This window comes from Mizuhopecten yessoensis, unplaced genomic scaffold (genome assembly GCF_002113885.1).
Source record: "Mizuhopecten yessoensis strain PY_sf001 unplaced genomic scaffold, ASM211388v2 scaffold11141, whole genome shotgun sequence".
Taxonomy (NCBI): Eukaryota; Metazoa; Mollusca; class Bivalvia; order Pectinida; family Pectinidae; genus Mizuhopecten; species Mizuhopecten yessoensis.
The window spans coordinates 408,090-429,615 of NW_018408900.1; the positions used below are offsets into that span (position 1 = coordinate 408,090).

At 37.4% G+C, this 21,526-nt stretch overlaps 1 protein-coding gene across 1 annotated transcript in view; it reads right to left on the minus strand.

Annotated features, from left to right (window-relative positions):
* Positions 1-15,174: 15,174 nt before the first annotated feature.
* The window catches only part of LOC110466685 (N-acetyltransferase ESCO1-like), a 14,545-nt gene continuing 8,193 nt past the window's right edge, over positions 15,175-21,526 (minus strand). Inside the window, exons 9-11 of the mRNA XM_021523364.1 lie at positions 20,423-20,488; positions 18,679-18,848; positions 15,175-18,119 (exon numbers count right to left, since the gene is read on the minus strand). Of these exons, the coding sequence (XP_021379039.1) occupies positions 17,990-18,119; positions 18,679-18,848; positions 20,423-20,488 (366 nt within the window). The 3' untranslated portion in view covers positions 15,175-17,989. The remainder of the gene's footprint in view (positions 18,120-18,678; positions 18,849-20,422; positions 20,489-21,526) is intronic.

The following is a 21,526-nucleotide window of genomic DNA, read 5'->3' on the forward strand; positions in this document are numbered from 1 at the left end:
CATATAATGATGTATCGTCTGCAAACAGTTTAATGTTACTCTGGACTATATCAGTGATGTCATTAATGTATAATAGAAATAAAAAAGGACCGAGAACTGATCCCTGAGGAACACCGGCATTAAAAACCCTAAAAGTAGAAAAATGACCTTCAGATAGAACTCTCTGCTTTCTATCTTCAAGATAATTCTCAAACCAGTTAAAAACATTGCCCGATATACCATATGCTTTAAGTTTATGTAGTAACCCTTTGTGCCAAACTGTTGTTGGGCTACAATTATCACCATATTGACACCATAACTGTTATGCACACACAAAGAGAGTCAAGAGGAATATTATTCTGACTATAAACACTGACAATGTCTGACTACGAGTTAAAAGCGTATGGGTGGAAACAAGAAGTGAAACTATAAGGAGGCTTCACCAGCTTGCCGACGAACTGATGGAAATTGTTTTAGTAGCTGTTGGTGGAGGTGGTGCAGTTACTTCAGTAGGAACATTTTTAGGGAAACATTTTCAAGAAAATAATTTATCAAAAAAGTCCAGCTGTCCTTGGACAATGACAGACGCGAGTTGGAGAGGCTAAATATTACACTCGGCATCTTACGGACCACAGAGAGTGGTATAGAAGAGTAGCAATTTGAGGTTTTTGAGGTAAAACCAATTTTCATGATGTAATACCTACCATAACTTTAGTATGGATAAACAATACTACACCCGTCTTTGTAGCCCAAAAACAAAAAAATCAAATATCCCGACCTCCCTACCGTGACGTTACCCATATCTCGACGACAGGTCCACGGTGTGATATCCCATCCTCAAACCCCTTTTATGGAGCCTAAAGGCAGCCGGGATGAGGAGGCAAGGGGAGGAATACAGGGCGGGACTCCATAAAGTTATGGTAAGTATTACATCATGAAATTGATTTTACTTCAAAATCCTCAATTTTATTTCAGTAATAATTACCATAATTTTAGTAAACGAATTCGTCTTACCGTAGTGGAGGCTTCGAATCCAGGCAGACCAGGCTGACGGAACAAACACGAGACATGCTTGAGGTAGGGAAAAGGTTCAAGGAACCCCCCAAATAAAGCCCCGAAAGTAATTAAAAAATGGAAGACCTCCCCGTGAAACGAGCAGGTGTACCACCGTGGATCCAATGGAATGCAATCCATCTGAATGAGAAGCCAAGGACCGGAGATAAAAATCCGTGAAGGTAGTCGATCCGCGCAAGAAAGCCGCGGACATGACCTCTTGAAAGGAGGATCCATTGAGGAGCGCCCATGATGCAGCAAGGTCCCTGATCTCATGAGCTCTCACCTTATACAACGCCCGAATCTGATCATCTGAGTGGTCGTAACCGTACTTGATAACCTGACAGATCCATCTAGGCACCGACTGAGAGGAGATATCCTGCTGACCCTGCTTAATGGGCAAGAACAGATGAGATCGAGGACCCCGACCTCCCTGGTTTTATCGAGGTAAAACCTAAGCGCCCGACAGGGACAGAGCAACCTATCCAGCTCCTCAGACTCAGCGGAATCTTAATAGGATCGGGCGAGAAGCCAGGAACCTGATCCTTAGCCATGAAGGCGGGATCAGTGAGAAGGGAACCGGCAGAGTAATTCCTGCAACATTGGAGGCAAGAGGGGTGAGAAAAAAAGGCATGAATCTCACTCCTTCTTCAACCTGAGGCAATGCCAATACGGAATACCGCCTTGTAGGTAACACACTTCAATGAGGCAGACGCTAAAGGCTCATAAGGTGCCCGCAACAGCGATTCGAGCACCAGTGGCAAATTCCACTGCGGAGCCAACTGCCGGACCCGAACCCCCTAATCAAGCAAAAAGAGAGGAGGAAGAGCCTACCTCCGGCCTACCATGAATAGAGAGAACACTACCAATGGTCGTGCAATAACCAGCGATAGTGCCAGGGGCAAGATTGCTGTCCCTAAACAGCCAAAGATGGAAGTCCGCAATCACCTGGACAGTAGCCTTGATCGGATCAACCTTCCTGCCGACACACCAATCACAGTAAATGTTCCATCGTGACTGGTAGACGGTATGAGTAGAAGACCTAATTGATCGAGCGATGCGATCTGACACGTCCCTAGAAAAGCCCGCCTGAGCGAGGCCTCCTGGGATAGCTTTCACGCGTGAAGGTGGAGGATCTCCGGACGAGAGTGCATCGTCCTGGACCGTGGGTGGCGAAGGACGGTTCGCTCTGAGAGGGAGAGCCAGGGGCTATTCCACCAGAAGCGACAAAAGCTCCGGAAACCAAGGCTGCCTCGGCCACAGGGGCGCTATCAGAAGGAGGGAACACTGATGCTCCCGAAACGTCTGCAGCATCCTACCCACCAGGGTAAAGGGCGGGAATGCATATGCATGCATTCCCTCCCAATCCAGAGACAGAGCGTCCACGGCCAAAGCCCTCGGATCTGAAACCGGAGCGACAAACGTTGGCAACTGATAGTTCAGTGGCAAACAGTTCTAATTTGGGCCTGTCCCACACCTGACAAATTCCCTCGAAAATCGTGGGATTCAGTTGCCACTCGTTTAAAACCGGATTGCGGCGCCTGGATAGAGTATCCGCCAGAACATCCAACCTGCCTGGAAGATGATTGACACATATTGTCAACTGCATTTCCTGGCAAAGAAGAAGAATGCGGATAGAGTTGTCCGTAGCCACACAAACCACCTTGTAATGCGGGATATCCCGAAGAGACTGCAGAGCCAACAGAGCAGCCCTCATCTCGAGCACATTGATGTGCTCCGAGAGCTGTTCACAAGACCGACCCCCACCCCCCACCCCCCAACCGGCAATGCCCGTCGAGGGAAGCTCCCCATCCTGACATGGATGCATCCTCGTACAGAGTAGCGGGAGCCGGCTTGGACAAAGGAACCCCTCGGAAAACATTGTCCTGATAAGTCCACCAGCGTGCGAACTCCTTGACCGACTGGTTCAGAGGAAGCCAGTTGAAGAAGGGACCGAGTTGGCAAGGAGAAACATCTGGAGAGGCCTGATGTGAAGTCTCCCTAAGGGGACCTCACATGCCAGGGCGTTGAGATAACCCAGAAAACTGAGAAACCAACGTACCTGGACTCGACACTGGCCGATAAAGGTCAGAGCAAAAGCCCTGGCCTTCTCAAACTTCTCCATCGGTGGAAGGGCGATGCCCTGAGCCGTATTGAAACTATTCCCTAGGACAACAAAATCCTGAGATGGGAAACCTCCGACTTTTTTCTGGAAGGAATGAAACCGACCTTGAGTTAGACTTTCAGAACCAACCCGTTGTCCTGCACCAGAGACTCTCTCACTAGGTGGAGCATGAGGGAATCGTCGAAATAGATATGAACATCTAATCCTCGAGAGTGCAGAAATCCAACGACCAACTGCAACAGCTTGGTGAAAACCAATGTTGCAGTCGTGTGCCCGAATGACATGGCCCTGAACTAAAGACCTTTTCGTTGCAAGTAAAACGGGGTACTTCCGTGCCGACTTCTTGATGGGGATGTGGAAGTAGGCGTCCTTCAGATCTCCTGAAAACCTACCGTAAAAGGAGGGACACAAGCTGCAGCTCGTACTGTTTCCCAGATGGCAGGTGCTTTTTAGTTTGTTTTCGACTTAGGACTTTTGCCTGTAGATATATAATTCTCGTGGAAACATCTATCAAGTCACATAAGGGATCAACACATGGGGCAGCATATGAAATAAGAGAGATCGCAGAAAAATACATATGCTTAAACTTTCGGACGAATTACAAGACTGAACTAGACGCTGCGGTGGTTAATTTGATATTATCATCTGTAGTGTAAGCGCGGATGCGCATTTGTCTAACCTTCATGCTTCCTTAACTAACATCAGTGATGTCGCCATGTAAATTGGTCACATATGTTTCAAAGTTAAGGTGTCTGATTGGTTAATAGATTGGATTACTAGGCCATAGTTGAACAGACAGAAAATAGATGTATCAATACTGACTATATAACATATTAACAATCGTTTCACACTTCGTCACAAAAACAACCTTTTTTTGTAAAACTGCAAGATATATTTTTATTCTGTTTCAGAACTTCAAAACTAAATATGTTTGATTGTATGCATCAGATGATATGAAATCTCATAGTGCCGTGAACTGTAACTAAACCGATGGATATACCTTTGCGTAAATCGTAAATGAGAACTAAATAATATAATTTCCAAATTAATACGAGACACTTACAGTTTTGCCTTCTTGTCTTCCACAAATGATTCGAAAAGATTAAAGAATATCGGGTCAGTATGAACAACAGTCGGTTTAGTTGCATATTTTAGTGTGCTGACACATAGAGAAATGAAATTTAAGAAATAGTACTAACACCAAATACAAATGTTAGTTGTAAACATTATGTATCATTCATGGGTACTTTTTACTAAATGTTGTGCTATGAATCAACAGAAATAGCAGTTGTGACTATAACAAGTTCATTATCAAACTTGCGTATCAGACAAAGCGAAAAAGCGACCCAAAATAACAATATCATCAAACTCTCGACGAAATATTCTGATAAGAAAATGAATACTTATCATGGTTGTGAACCACATACTACGATTGTTCGTGGTTCTATTCATGGCAACATATCATCCATATGCCTTTATTTATCTGCTTTTTAAAGGTTTTCAAAGTTGTGTGTGGAATAATAGCATACCGTATACCGTATACGTGGTCTTCTTTATAATTATACTATTAGTCTGTGTGATTTATTCATTAGTATCCTACTTGTTTGGGTGATTTTGTTTTTCCTTAACAACTTGTAGACTTCGAGTTCTGTGTGTTACGGATCATTATGCATTCTCACTACATATGCACCTATCAATACTTTTACATTCTGAGAATTCAAAAAATATCGTGACAACCGAACTTTTGAAAAAATGTTAAAGGCGTTCATTGTTCCATATTTTGAGTAAATGTTTAAGATTTCTGAGAAATAAAATAATAGTCGGCGTGACAATTCGTAATAATGGCGTGTTTGATTTCTGAATTTCAACCAAAACGTGTAACAGTTGTGGAAATAGTTGATGTTGTTAACTGATTTTTTGTAATTCAACCTAAACATCGACTAAACCATAGCAAAACTTAAATTGTTATGTAAAGATTCTACCTATTACTTATAAGAAGTGAATGTTTTTTATCATTAGCGATACGTGGATATAATAACAATGTTGATATTGACCATTTTCAATCGAGAACACATAATGCATTGGAAGGGCTACGGTGGATACTGCGCTTACTTACAATTATACAGAATTCGTAATCGCTAACTCTCTGACACGCATACCTAACAACGTGATATCTACATGTGATTATCTCTAGTAATTTGCTTATAAATACATTGTCAAAAACCTGTAATTATTTATTGTGCATTGCGTTTTAATATTTAGCTGATTGATATCTCTGATTGTGACAGGAACCATCTGATGACGATAAGGTAGGCCTACCTATGTTTTGGAGGTCCCGACGTCAGTCATTCAAACCAAACACGCCCCTCGCAGCCCCTCACATCATCGTACGCTCTGATCAAATAAAAGGTTTACATTGGATTTGAAACAAGTACAGTTGTTATTCGAACACAGTAATGCTATTTATATATTAAGATAACAATCAGATAATCTTGTATAGGTGTTTGTTTTTTAGATTTATGTTATTTGGGCACGATCGGATACAACCATTGTAACGACATAAATATACAGGACTATTTCCAAATTTGAAGCTATTTAAACCAAAGGTAACATAAAGTATGCATAAATAAATAATTGGTGATGTTTTTAGTCGAAGCGTGAAAATTAAATCTGGTGTGTAAGTAAAATACTGATGTTAATTGGTCAAAACGTCACGTCATCAACATAGCTCCTTCAGTCACATCATCAAGATGTAATACCGTATAACGTGCACTCAATCATTTTTGGATTTGAGAGGTCCCCTTTACCCGTTGGGGCCTCTCCAATCCCTTTCGGATCATTCTCGTGTATCGAAATTTTGTATTTTTAGCACAACCACAAAAAACCGTGTGGTACAATGGCCGATAGCGGCCTCACATCTTCCTTCTAATATGTACGGTGGCCGAAGTGAGCCATGTACTCAACGATAGAAGTGGTATAGTTGTACATGAAAAACTTGACAAAGTGACATGGACAGCACACACTCTTGTTAGTGGTATAGTTGTACATCCAAATCTTGACAAAGTGACATGCCAGCACACAACATTGTTAGTGGTATAGTTGTACATGCAAACTTGACAAAGTGACATGTCAAGTTGACACATTTCTCAAAGTCGGTATCCGACAAGAACTCTACTTGATTTATCTGGGTAACACTAGGTGCTGGAGAATGTCAAGTACAAATCTACCATGAAGTATATGTGTTGTATGGTGGCGTGTAAAGCAGTATGCGGTATTAGGTTGAAGGATATGATGTTTCAAGATTTATCCTAATCAAAGTGTTCTGACGGTAATATTTAATAAACGAAAGACAAAATGTTCACGTTCTGATTACCTGGCTTTACTTTATGAATCGTTGACCTATTTGCACGGGTTCAATTCACGTTTAGCGTATTTAATTGTTATCGACACAATTCGAGGAACGTTTTAGTGCCACATTGCGATTGTGCATGTGACCTTGGACTGTTGCTGTTGCTTGGGCATATCTCCTGAGTAAGCTTCTCCAGCCCCTCTTGAAAATTATCAGAATATGGCAGACTACAGCAAAACATACAATATGCGCGACATAAATCTTCGTCGTTATCAAAAAGAATGTCAGTGAGTGCGCTCAGGTGTATGCGAATAGAAAACGAGCGAGAAGGTTTAAGATTTAAAGCGGCATACCTACCATGTGACTGATAAACAAAAGAATAATTCAGACATTGCAACTGTTTAACATGTAGTAAATTCAGTTTGTTTGTCAAAAGGTAAGTAAGTAATATAGAAATCGGCAAAAACAACACCGTTTGACACGTTTAACGACGGTATTACTTAAGGACTTTACCAAGACGTAGTTTGATACATATTGAATAGTGATGATTTCTTAAGCACCTAGTGTTACCCAGATAAAACAAGCAGAGTTCTTTTCGGATACCGGCCTTGTGAAATGTGTCAAGTTTACAATTTGTTAAAATTTCTCAAAAGATTTGTAATATTGTGCCACATACTAACAGATATTAAATATCTGCTGCATGATTTAATAGACCTCGCTTAGTTTGAAGGACAATTCAGGCTATGGATTTTTTTCTATATATATATAATACTTTATGTAATAAACTGAAATAAGTAAGTGGAAAAATAGTAAAGTACCTTATACTTAAGAATAAATGTAGTACGAAATAAAGAAGTGTCTGTTGCATTGTAGATGTTCAGATTTTAATATTTCAAGCCCATCATGTTCAGATGGTTGGCTATTCAAATTGCCTGTCGTCCGGGGTCCGGGTCCGTACTTAAACAATTCTTGTTATTGCTATTTCTCATAAAGACCTCGAGGGATCTTTCTCAAATTTGATATGTAGGTTCCTCTTGTTCCCAAGTTGTGCATACTTTCTTTTAAGACTAATTGGATAAATGATATGGCCGACAGGCAGCCATCTTGGACTTTGGCTCTTCAGGTTTGTTATCTCTTATGCCCAGGAAGTACTGGAGTGATCTTTCTCAAAATTAATATATAAGTTTCCCTTTGTCTGTAGATGTGCATGTTTTCTTTTGAGACAATGAAAGATGCGAGTCTAAAACACGTAAAATATTGCATGTAAAATGTGAAACTAATGAATGCGATATAGAGAAAGATAGAATAAAAAGCTGTTATCGGGAGTGGGGAAACCAGTATCTGATAGCATTGAACTTGAAGCTAGAATAGTGACTACAATGACGCAAGGAGATAAAACTAAAGCTCGTACCGTCAAAGTGGTGGCAGCACTGCTCGATTGGTTTTCGACATAAACGGTAAATGGCTAAATTAGTCTCTGATGTAAAGAAATGTGCACAAACATCAAAGAAAGAAACTGGAAATATTTCTGGCCAAACAATCTGAATGAAACAGCAATTGCTATAGCCTTATTATAATGCCATCTTTGCGTTGAAAGAGAAAGTTGTGGCCGATTGGTTGGAAGACCTTCTTTAGATACGACCGAGTTATATACGTTTGACACTCAATGATATGATATGATAATGTGAAATTGGTGTCCCAGAACCTACAATGTACATTATCAGCATACCCTGGGCGTGATGCTGTATTAAGTAAAAGTACAATTTTGTTCTCAAATCGTGTAGAGTGTACGTAACTACTCTGTTATAATCAGATAGTTTCTATATTTACACATGAAATTACCACTTGAAAGACGTTGTATACAGAATGCTCACATCCACATCACATTATTTGTAGTTTTTTCTTGATATGTTTGGTTTCTCTTGCTTAATTGTACACGTCAGTTTTCTTGTTATAATTTTTTGTAATAGATTTTTATGGAAGCTTCTCGGGATTCTCACTACAGATTACATTTAACATAAACTTTACAGAGAATTCTAAAAAACATTCACTGTTGTGTATAAAGTAATAGGTTATCGTTCACAGCAATAAGGTACTTTAAAGATCCCTTAAATGAAGTAGCACAGAAATGTTGTCACCTTGACCCAGTAGCATGACACTCCATCGGTAACGTTATTCTGATAGCAGTCCAATCAAATATGAAAACACCGCCGCAAGTGAACAGCCGATAACGATGCAAGAAACAGAAGAGCTCCCACGTGTTGCAATTGTGACGGCAACTTAAAGGCCATTCTTCAGGGGCTCCCCATATACGTCGTCTTATGCGATGTTGCCGTATGATACACTCATGAGGGGGTGGAGTGGAGTTTAGACGACTTGAAACCATTCCACTATTAGTTGTACATTCATCTTTTTAAGAAAGACTAGCTTACTCACAATTTGACTTAAATGTACCCGTTCGCTACATTTTGATTTTCGCCTGTTTCGCCCTCAGTAATGAGGCCGAATTATCATGACAGCGAACATTTGTAAATAACATAATAAACATAGAAATTGAATGTAAAGGGCGAATTTGAAATTGGGCAAAAAAACCTTTACTGTTGAATGGCGCAAAACTCCGAACATATATTTAAACGAACATACAGATGTATTTAGAAAAAGATTCTGTAACCTTAAATTCTAAATTTTAGGTTCATAAAGAGTTATGCTTTAAGCTGACAGCAAGCTTAACAGAAAACAAAACATACTCTGAGTATATCTTAAACAATCAGTTATTACTCTGGAGATGCTTCAATCAACACACTTAAACTATAATATTGTCTTCAGCTAACAAAAAATCCATACACTCCATACTCTTTTGCCAAGTCGGTTTGCAGTTTAACTCTTCTTTCAATGACCCGGTAGATTTATCATTGTTTCTTCAGTATACTTAATTCTTAAGGAACCATTGGTGAGCTTACAAAATTGGAAATGCTGCTGTCAATGTCAACACAGCACCTCGCATTGGTTATCTAAAATGTGTTGGTGCATTCTGTATTCATATCTGATAACTGAAGTAAACATGTTTTATCATTTTATCATGTATGACTATATAGCACAAACGAGAGTATGGATAAAAACCAGAAATGAGACTATAAGGCGGCTTCATCAGCTTGCAGACAAACTAGACCTAATGCAAAAGAGAGCCAATATGTCTTGCCTTGCGGCAACGTCGGCATCTATAGTTTCTTCCCTCGGTGCTGCCATTTGTTTTGGAGCTGCAGCTTTAACAGGGGGAATTAGCATCATCCCCGGGATTGTCTTTGCAGTAGTTGGCGGAAGCGGTGCAGTTACTTCAGTGGGGACATTTCTTGGTAAACATTTTCATGAAAACAGTTTAATAGAGAAAGTCCAACAAGCATCGGACAATAATAGGCGCGATTCTGAATTACTAAACAAGTTACGTGCAAACCTTAAGGCTAATGGCAGTGGCGTAGAAAAAGAAATGATAGCGAAAGGAGTGATTGGAAGTGGAAAATTCGTTACCGGCGGCATTGCTGGTATAGCGCCTCTTTTGGCTGGAGGGGGAGCCAAAACTGCAGCTCGTACGGTCAAAAGGGTAGCAGGCGCTGCTTTTTTTAATTTTAAACATTACGGTTATACCAGTTGACGTATATAATCTCATGTATACATCCTGCGAGGTTCATAAAGGATCAATGCATAATGTAGCCAAGGATGTACGGGAACGCGCAGAAAAAGAGCGAGCGGGACGCATTTCTTGCTGAAATGGATTTGCAAAAAAAAATGATGACCCTATTTATTGCTACAGTTCAGTTTGTATATATCTTCAATGCTTCGATGATCATGTGCCGGACAGACTTTTGTTTGTGTGTATCTGTATGAGTAGTGGAATCACGTTACTCCGGTTTAAGTGGTTTTCAAAAGAAACAAAGATGTGTCTGGATAGTTGTGAAATTATATTAGTTGTGACTGGATTTAACAAGTCTAAATCAGTTTAATCATAACATATACTAACCATTGCTGAAGCGTTTGCCTGACATTTTGTGAACAAAATAGTGAGATTTTCAAAAATGGTAAGAACTTACTTTTATTCATCAATGCAAACATTCTCTTTCATTGTATTATGTTTACATAGAATTGTGCGCCTAAAATAGATTTCAAACCTCCTATTTTATACGAAAATAACGACTGAATGATACAGTTTACTTACACATAGATCTGCTTTCAGTATGCATTCTTAGCAAGCGTCTCATGTTCAGTTTGTTATTTCCATATCGAAAGCATAGTGACTTTGAATTCCAACTCAAGGCAGTTTGATACCTTTATTTACTTTTGAAGCTTACATCCCTTAGATTTAAACTTATTTTTCAAAATTCACCATTTAGTTGAATGAATATATACAGTTACGTATTTGGTATGTCCCGGCCTTGGGCCAGAACCCATTGCCTTCCTTACCTAGTCGAACGCTCAAAATTCAAGCCAAAAGTGAGGTGTTGCCAAGCAAGGCGCTAGGAAATAAAAGGTAGTTAGAAATAGAAGGAAAGATAAAGATCCCAAATATTGCAATGGATGCAGCAGATTTATTTTGGTCGGTTTTTTGTCCCCAAAAAGAGGACACCAAAGCAAATCCCCAATTTTGTAGGGGTTCCCTCATTATTCGCCTGTGGGTAACAGCAGGCGTATTCTTTTCCCGACCCTCATAGCTGCAGGGGTGATAAACTGTAAAATGTGTGTAAAATAATCATACTTTGAGCGAGAGGGTCTGTGGTATCCATCGTTACAATGACGTAGTTATGATTAATGTCGTCTGAATTCGGCAGAGGTATATACTGACATTGTCATAGATTGGTCAACATAAATCAGTACAAGAAAATGACAACATTGTTTGATACAAAAGGAGATTGAGAAAAGGCATAAAATATGGGATCTATGCAAATAGCTTCAAAATTGAATCAATAGTGTTAATGCTAAATAAAAATGTGGTTACCAGGCTACAATAAGTCATGTGGTATGTAGTTTTAGATGTTGTGGTACCAAACAAAGATAGGAGTACTAATATTAGCTTGTTAATTTGTTAGTAGTAGCACGGACTTATATAGTCTAAATCCGTGGTAGTAGCTAACAAGTTCGTTGTTGATCAGGCAACGACAAAAAGAATAATAATTACTACCATTGTTCTCGTTCCTGATCAGAAAATAATCATATATCTACGGTTATCTGCACGCTTGAATGAAGTTGTGTACGGGATGAGAGCGTACATGAACACGTTGTGTATTCGTATTTTCTTTTGATGATTTGGCAGCAAACTCTTGGCGTGATGTTGTAGTAAGTAAATGTACACAGTTTTTGTTCGCAGTCCATGTAGCGTGTACATTACCACTATACCACTATATTTGCATATAAAATTGCGCATTTGAATGAGGTTGTTTACAGAATGCAAACATCCATAACACCTTATGTCTTGTTTTTTTCTTGAAATGTTTAGTTTGCCTTGCTTAGTTGTAAAATTCTTCTTCTTTTAATTTTGTAGTACAGATTTTGCTATTGACTTTTTGGGATTGTTATGTTTAATTGTGCAATTTTCTTAAACTCTCCATACATATGTCATGTCTAATGTTTACCTTTAAACTTAAAGGGTGTCCTATTTTGAGGTTCAAAGCACGTTCAAATCACGTGTTGATCTAATGTAACGGGTTTTCACATATTATGATCAATTTAAAAAGCAAATAAATATGTGAAAAATGTTAAATAAAATAGATACCTTTTGTATGTACTGCAGGATATATTTTTTAAATTTTAAAACAATTGACGCTTAAAGTTCACCTTTTTGACATAAGATTTTTCACTTAAATCGTTTTTTTACTGTAGCAAGTTAACATTTTGATGTTTCAATCATTTGTAAATGTTCACTATTATCAAAATAAATTGTAACATTGTGGCAAATTATATGATATTGGTATTTCATGACTTTTTTAATTTTACTGAAGCTCTGTTTCTGAAAAGAAACTGAACCCACAAAACGTGAAAAAAATCCACAGGAAAATAATGGCAAAAACAAAAGCAACCGACTCCCCTCCTTTTTTTTATACTGGTTTAGGAAGAAAATGTATAAAAAGATGTTGAGTTGTACAACTTTATGTAAATTGCTAAATCTGCAAAAACAGTAGAAGAAAATGCTAATTTAACAATTGTGAAAGATTCAAAGATATCTGATACCACTATTGGAAGCTTTTGGATGAATTTTTCCTGCATCAGGTCGAAACAAATTTCAGCAAGATTTACACATTTTTTTAAATCGGAATCTTTGACCTAACATAGCACAAAACGAACACATGCAAGAAGCCCGAAGGGCCTGTATAAATCACCTGCATAATAAGCAACCATGGAAAAATATTCTCAATATAATATTTCACTGCAACTTTTAGCCAAATATTAGCTCTGTGTCTAAACACACATGTTCTTCTATTAAACATTAGCCTCGATTTCCCCTATTGGGCCCCGCCCCTCTGCTCTCGGAATTGATTCAACAATTGCTCTACATCAAATTTGGATAAAAATTCAATTTTTACAGAAGTAGAAAGGTTTTAAATAATTGAAAATATCCCTTCATACTCCTCTGCCTCCTGAGGGGCAAACTCTCCATTCATAAAAATATCCCCTTTGAAGAGAGATGCTTTACACCAAATTTCAGGACAAAAAAATCAATAAGTAAGAAAGAGTTATCCTTATTGTACCCTGTCCTTCTACCACTAGAGGGGTCAGACCCTCTATCTATACAAATGAAGTCCACTTTTCAATGAAGTTGACACAAAAATTGGTTAAAATTCTAATATTCTAATGGAATGATTTTGAACATTTATAATAATGTTCCCCCTAATGGGCCTCGCCTCTCTGCCCCTTCGGATAGGTGAGCTAATAAAGGAAGAGTTTCAGAGGGATGCATCCTTAAATGACGTGATTCAACGGTCCTTCCTCAAAAAGATATTAAAGCAAACAAAAGGGCCACAATTAAATATACTTAAATATCCAACGAAAATTGTCAAAATATACATGAAAAGCGTCAACGTCTTATACCTTAACGGCCCATGTATGACCTTCCCGTACCTTATGTGTTTACTTATGGCAGTCTGGCGAACCCTTCAGTGTAATCTTGTTTTTTGATAAGATAACAGTTGAAAAACCTGTCGTGAATGTCTTACTGAAAAGCATGCAGAAGTACTCAATAGCCAACCTTATGTCGTGTTTGTCCCCTTTTTGAGAATTTGTAAGACGAACTGGGCAGATAGAAGGGCCAGAAAGCGTGCGAACGTCACAAACATCTTCACTCACCTAACAAGGACCCTGGATAAACTAATCTTAGTTCAAAAGTTATCCAAGCAAACGCTATCTGTGACAATAGCACGAAAATTGTCAGAATTTTATATAACTATATAATTTAACAAGAGGCCCAATGAGCCTTATCGCTTACAAGAGTTCAAATTGAAAATATCTCATATTTCACAGGCAAACTTTGTCTGCCTCATCTGTTAAAACTACCAACCAAATAGTATTATATGATTCTATGCTTTTTAGTTCTTCTTCAGAAGTTGTTTGACATATTTTTCCCCGTGACCTTGTAAGTAGGTCAAGGTCATTTTCCTTCTAAAACTTTATTTGCTCTATCCCAAGAAGCTACCAGCCAAATCTTATGAATCCATTCCTTTTGGTTCTTCTTCAGAAGTCGTTTGAAATGTTGTTGACCTCTTTGACCTTTAACGTAGGTTGAGGTCATTTTCATTTGCAAACTTTGGTGATCTCTATCCCAAGAAGCCACCAGCCAAATATACAGATTATATACATTTTAGTTCTTCAGAAGAAGTCGTTTGAAACGTTTGACATAATTAACTGCTGTGACCTTGAAAGTAGGTCAAAGTCATTTTCATTCTCAAACTTTGTTGGGCTCTTACCAACGAAGCTTTCAGCCAATTTTCATGACTCTTAGAAGTCGTTTAAAGTAAAAGTTGACAGACGACAGTGGATGACAGACGCTGCGCCAAATTATAGAACACTGCACCAGTTATATTGTCCTTCTTGGACTCATCGGCGATACATGGAGCCAAAAAGGTGAAAACCCTGATTAGTCTAAACTACTGATGACCCAGAATGGTGTGTGTGTAAGATTAGAGAGGCACTTTATGGCAAGTCCACAGATTTTGTTTGATTTGTAGGGTTTAATGTACATTCAATAGCTAAGTTCATTTAAAAACGTGGCTTCATGTGTATTGTATATGTGTGTACGAGTGTCGAAGGAGGGTATGTTGGTGTATTTGCCTCCTTGTGATGCTGACTTCATAGTGACATCTCACTGAAACATCATGGTGAAGGTACCCAGACAGCATTCTAACCGGTCACACTATACTCCCAACAGGTGAACCATTTGTTGCCATTACCCTTAATGTTTAACGTTCAGAAAGGAATAACAACTACTACATCATTAACCGTTTCACCCCTATGTAACTTTAGTAGACTCTAACATGCATTGATATGGATGAGTCCATTATGGTCTACAGTGGTGAAAGGGTTAAAGCCAAAAGTGAGGTATGGCCTAGCAAGGTGTTAGGAAATAAAAGTTAATATTTTTGATGGATATTGATGAAAGACAAACCCTTTAACTGGTTAAGTAAAGGAAATTTATTGCTGGATATTTTTGATTTAAAAAAATAAAAATAAGAAGAAGAATTCAACAATGATAGTCTCTAAAAATCACACTAAAAGAAAATGTCTCAAATTATTTGACCAATCTTCAACTAGAAAACAATCAGTATTAAATTTACATTCCAAAATCACTTGGTGACATTAATATCTTAACATTGTAAGTTTTATTTCCTACAATTTAAAAAATGTAATTTCTTTCAACAATGTAAAACATATTCTCCATCACATTTGAGTCAGTGTTACACATGGTCAAAGTAGGTTATGGCCAGGATTCATTGGATAATATGACACAGTAATCTATTTCTTCTTCTGAAATGTCACTAATCGATACACATGATCAATGTACATGTAACACAAGCTTATCAGACAAACAAATGCAGTAGGATAATGGAAGGCCAGTGCCGTATTGCAATATCACACATCTCCAGTGCAACAGTTTACTGCCATGTAAACCAGCACTATATTTACAGGCAGAATAACAGAAACTCACAAAAACATTGTGTTATATAATTATGTTTTATGTATTTAATATTTGAATCAAAACAAACTCTGACATCAACTCAAGAAAACATAAAGACACTAAAGAAAATGTCACGGAAGTCATTGGAATATGAAGTCTTTGAAAATTCCCTTCGATCAATTACAAATAATACACAAGGTACGCAAAGTATTTTACTTGTAATAAGCTTGGGAAGGGAACTACTCCACAGAAATGGGTCAACCTGGTATTGGGGTCCTCCAATACAGGCATGGTCTATAAAATCTGTTTAACAAGGGGGTGGGCTTATCAGCAAACATGACGTTATGACAAGTAAAATACAGTGTTTATATAGAAGGACTTTGCAGAAACTAAATAAAGACTGAAATGAAACATTAATTACAACTAACATTATTTTGTGTAATATGATGCAAAAGCAAAAGTTAATACCTGAAAGATAAAAGAAAGTCCTATTTATGAAATTTCTGTCAGGCTATTGGCAATATCTGGTACTAGTATTGTTCCAATGATCAATTATAAAGAAAAATAGATTGATTACAAAACTGATTCCAATTAATCGATTGTGAAGTTATATAATTGATTCGTCAGGTGAAGTTTTCTATAGATGTTGGCTGATTATCAGTGTAAAATGATACTTTGGCAATGATTTAGAGGCAGATTAATCATTTGCTCTTAATGGATTTCTGGTAAGCTAAATTTAAACAATAAGTGAAGAAAATATCAAGTGAATATGCTATTCAGTGAACCTTTGATCATACAAAAACCAATATTACAATGACATATATATCAAACATATTTTTAATACCAAAATTTAGGTACCGGTAATTTGATTACAACGATAATTGTTCATGAAAGGTCATCATCATCATCAAGTAAGAGATTATGATCACATTTCGATTTCCAACATTAGGATATAATTTCAATTATATAATGTAGTTGATATTGCAGGAGTTTGTTTGCCACAACTGTTTCTATATATCTGTTATAGGCACTGAACATAATCACAGGTTAAATCCATCACTTACATATCTACATATCAAAGACCACAGGGCATATCATAGAAATATCAGTTCTCACTAACTATATAAATAGTAACCAATGAAACACACTGTTTTAGTACTCATTTACCATGATTACTTTCAATATTCTTTACATACATATATATAAGATCTTAAACGAGTTCTGATTGCATACAAGATTTGGAAACCTCATCTCTAACTTATAAAAACAAATATCACATAACAAACCTCTTCAAAGTTTAAAGATGCATTTTTATAAACGTCATATGAAATGCTACCCAAATTCCAAATTAACAAAAATTGGAAAGCGTGTTTTTCGTGGTCATTGCTGAAGTGTAAAATTCCACCATTTTAACTCTATTGTCTTCAATGTGATGCTATAATCATTTTGTTATCATTTATGACGTTACAATGTCATATTTAAAATGTTTATTCACAAAATGTATAACCTGTTCACACTATTAACATAGAAATCATGTTATAAAGGTGGGCTTATAATTCTCCTATAACTGCTATAAGTTCAATCATGCAGCTATTATTCACACAAGTCCATGGTATATATTTTGGATAATTTCTAGGAAATAACATTAAAAGCTAAGATTTAACATTATCAATTACACGTTGTTGGAGGGGGAAAAGTAGTGATGATTGTAATTCAAGTAAAATTGATGAGTTGACTCCTGTAGATCACAATCAACTTTAATACTCCCATGGATATCATTTGTAATCAATAGAGGAAAACCCTCACATTATACGTTGGTACACCTGGTCCATTCAAATGCAATGAAAATTTACTTGACACAAGTCCAATGTGTGGCCAATGTTTTAAAGTGGTCAATCTTAATCTAAAATAGAATGTCTTCTCTAAATAGTTGATCACGGCAGACAAGGGTTCCTCATCAAAATGGTCCATCACAATCAAAATGGGATGTCTTCCCTAGCTTGTCGATCACAGCCAAACAGGATGTCTTTCATGATTGGTCAGGCACAGCCACGCTGGTGTCTTTGTTAGTCTGGTTAATCAAGGTAAAAATAGTGTGTTCTCTGATTGATCAATCAGTCAAGGCCAAATTGCGATAGATCAAAAATCATGAATTAGATGGGGATACCTTCCCTGACTAAAGAGTTGGAAGAATCATCACAGTCCATAACTAATGATTTAACACCTCATGAAATAATAATTCCGTTCCTTTCTTGACCTCAATGTTGATATCCGCAAACTGACTAGGTACTGACCAGCGTCCACTGGACCTTGACCGCTGACTTCAGGACTACCCATACTTGTACACAAGGAAGTTAGGTGTGCCAGTGTACCTGGTTGCTAACTGTTTGCCATCTGGTGTTGGATCAGAGAATGCAATTTGCTTCTTTTCGATGAAAACACCATACTCGAACCATTGCCTAGAGGAGAGAAGTGAAACCATTACCATATTTAACTCTCCTGTAAATAACTTATTTCAGAAGAGATTTGTTTTCACCTGAATTCACAAGAAGCCTTCTAGGTAAATTATGAAGTGACATAAATACTTGTCTAATGTATGCATAAAACATGAGGCTGACATTTGAAAAAAAATAACCTGTGCGCAGTAAACTAAGGCAATTTAATCTGTACACCAAAAACTACATTTGAAGGTAGACACATCACCATTTACACAATTATCAATAGGCCATATTGACCAGACCAGCTTGGTATTTTTTTTTATCTAATGGCTATCATCACTTTATCACATGAGGCCTGATTGTTTAATTGGACAAGCCCGTTTGTCTACTTTTAAAATGTGATATGTATGGGGGATAATGCCCTGTACAGTACAAATATTAAAGTGGGTTTTGAAAGTCTTTGTCAAGGCTCACCAGAAAGCAACATAAGATAACATGTCTACACCTGTTCCATAAACAATGCAGGTTCAACCTGGTAACAATTTGGAATGCAATAAACAAGAGTATCCCACATCATTACCTGACACAGTCCAGCAGTTTGGAGGCAATGCCCTTCTGTCGATGCTGACAGTGGACCCAGATACGACTGACGCCGACTGAGGCTGGCTGAGGCTCAGACTGACAGCACCAAGGGCGATGTCCAGGTTGAGACCCCTGACTTGGCTGACTGTCACCAATCACAGGGTAACCCTGAATCACAAACAAGACTTGCTCATATCTAATTCCTAAATATCTTAGCAGCAATACTTACAAAAGCTATTCTGGAAAAGAAATATCTGACCACAAGACTCCAAAATAGATCACTTGTATTCATGGTTGAGTTCCCTACATATTACTAGGGCTGTAACGATACACCGCGGTGCACCGAACACCGTGCTAAATTGCTTCGGTTTGGTTTACGGTATATTTTTCCGTGTTTCGGTTCGGTTCGGTTTTTAGTATTACCTGACTTCCGGAATTTAACCACACATGTGTAACGTAAACATTTATTATTCTCCAGCGTCACCTACGATGATAATAAAGGTTTTGAAGGGTTTGACACGGTTGATGTGGAAATACTTCGGTGTAACATAATATGTAACTTTCCAATGAACGGCTTTAATTTTGTGCCCTACGCAAACAGGAAAATATCGGCGGACCGAGGCGCACATGTCGTCTGCAGGGGAGGCCGATTTGAACATTGACATTAATACGTTTTGAGCCGATTGATTTCTTCAAACTATATATCGATGATTTAATCATAAACTACACCATAGCTAATATATATATATATATGCCGACTGTGACAGTAAATATATTGAATGATGACTTGAAATCTGTAGCAAATCACATGCAATTCTTGATGAAATACCTGACCTTTTTACCTGAGAATCTCCATGTAAATGTACAGCGTCTTATGTCATAAATGAAATTTAGAATCTCTGTTATCATTTACCAATCACATTTGCTGACAAAAATAATTTTAAAATTATCTTTCTGGTGCTTAAATCCGATTAATTAAAAGTTTCACCTTTTTTATCTTTATTAACACCTGTACAGGTAAACACTGAAGCAACTTTAGAATTGAAAACGTTAATGTAAACTAGAGACAATAACGAACAATTTTCATATAACTTTCATTCACATATAACATATATTTTTCAAGTTATGCAAATTTGAAAAATCTAGTAATTAATTTATATTTCAATAATTAATTCAGCAGTGGTGTCCCTTTCCATAATGTACAATCAATGTAGCAGCACTCTCCACTTGCCACATATATTTCGTAGCTTTAAGTTACAAGTCGGGGAACACATCAAACATGGCGACGCATTTGAAGAGGAAGCATAACAATTCATCATCCTGTATCCTATCAAAATGTATCATATCGTGGGTAGATATCGTGATATGTATCGTATCGTGGCATAGGTGTATCGTTACAGCCCTACATATTACTATGCAAATTATATATATTTAATTCTATGGATGGATACTATATTACAAAACCTAGAGTCCTGCAGTAGGAAAGATGTTTACTGCAATAATCCTTATTAACTAAACATTTCACCTACTCAATTGTCCATTTTGTACTTATTGTCTTACAGAAATTCTTTGAAAAGAACTTTATCTATACAATATATGTGTTCAACAGAAAAAAACATGCTACAGGGCCAGGCTTTGGCTTGAACCCATGGCCTCCAAACTTTAGACACAATCAACCGAGTTCTGTTTACCTAATCATGTATATCTAAGTCAATACAAAAAGCATGAATAGGTGAAGTTACCTGGCTGACATGTTCTGCGACACAGCAACCTTCCACTGTTTTGTCATCAGATATATATAAGAACACCTGAAAAATGGAAACCTAGAGCTGTTAGCATGGACAAATTAAGACATCACATAATCAACCCGAGATAACTTCAACACTCCTGTTACCTACGAAGATTCCCATCAGTGTTTTAGATTAGGGATATTGAAATATGAGTATACAGTATTTGTCAACATTTCGTCAATTTTTCAATTACAGGGATATGATAGGAATATCAATTCTCTACATCTAAAAAGGATATGCAAAGATTCAGCAGCTCAGCTGTTTGATACACTGATTCTATTGTTTTATTGATTTAGAGCAATGTCTTGATTCCAGGAAAAGGTCTAAAACAAATCATGACATCAGTATCAGAATCTTAACACAGTGTATTTTAAGAATGAAACACAATCTTCATTTATGATATGGTCATTAGCAAATTACTATGATACATCTTGTCCATGATACACGATAGCAGCTCTATCTGCAGCTAGGACATGGACCTGGCTGTTCACACATAAACCCCAACCCAGGTATTATTTAGTAAGTGACCTTAAAATTTCCATATTTGCTAAATCTGATTAAAGAAGCATTTATAGTTTTGATATACCGTAAAAACCCATGTAATTTGCGCACCTGTGTAATTTGCGCAGGTACTTTTTGAGGCTGAAAATCGGGAAAAAAGCTTCTACTCGAATATTTTGCGCACCCAAAAAATCTGGAAAAAAAACGATGTTCATGCTCCGAAAATCGATCTCTGAATAAAAAAAATTAAATATATTTCTATGATTTTTTTTTTTCATTGATGTAAAATGATATTTAAAACCAAGAAACTACGTAAAATGTGTATTTTGTTGCTTGTTTTCTTTGAATTATCCGATCATACATGACACACACGTGTGCGCATATCGGCATACATCAGTTCATTTTAGCAATATTTTACATTAACATTTACTTGCCTACAAAAACATATCAATTAATAAGTAATTCGATGTTTAATAACCGCTGGTGCATATCTCCTGGTGAAAGACATAATTAGATACCTTTTATTGATCATAATTACGATCAGTGAGAAGGGCT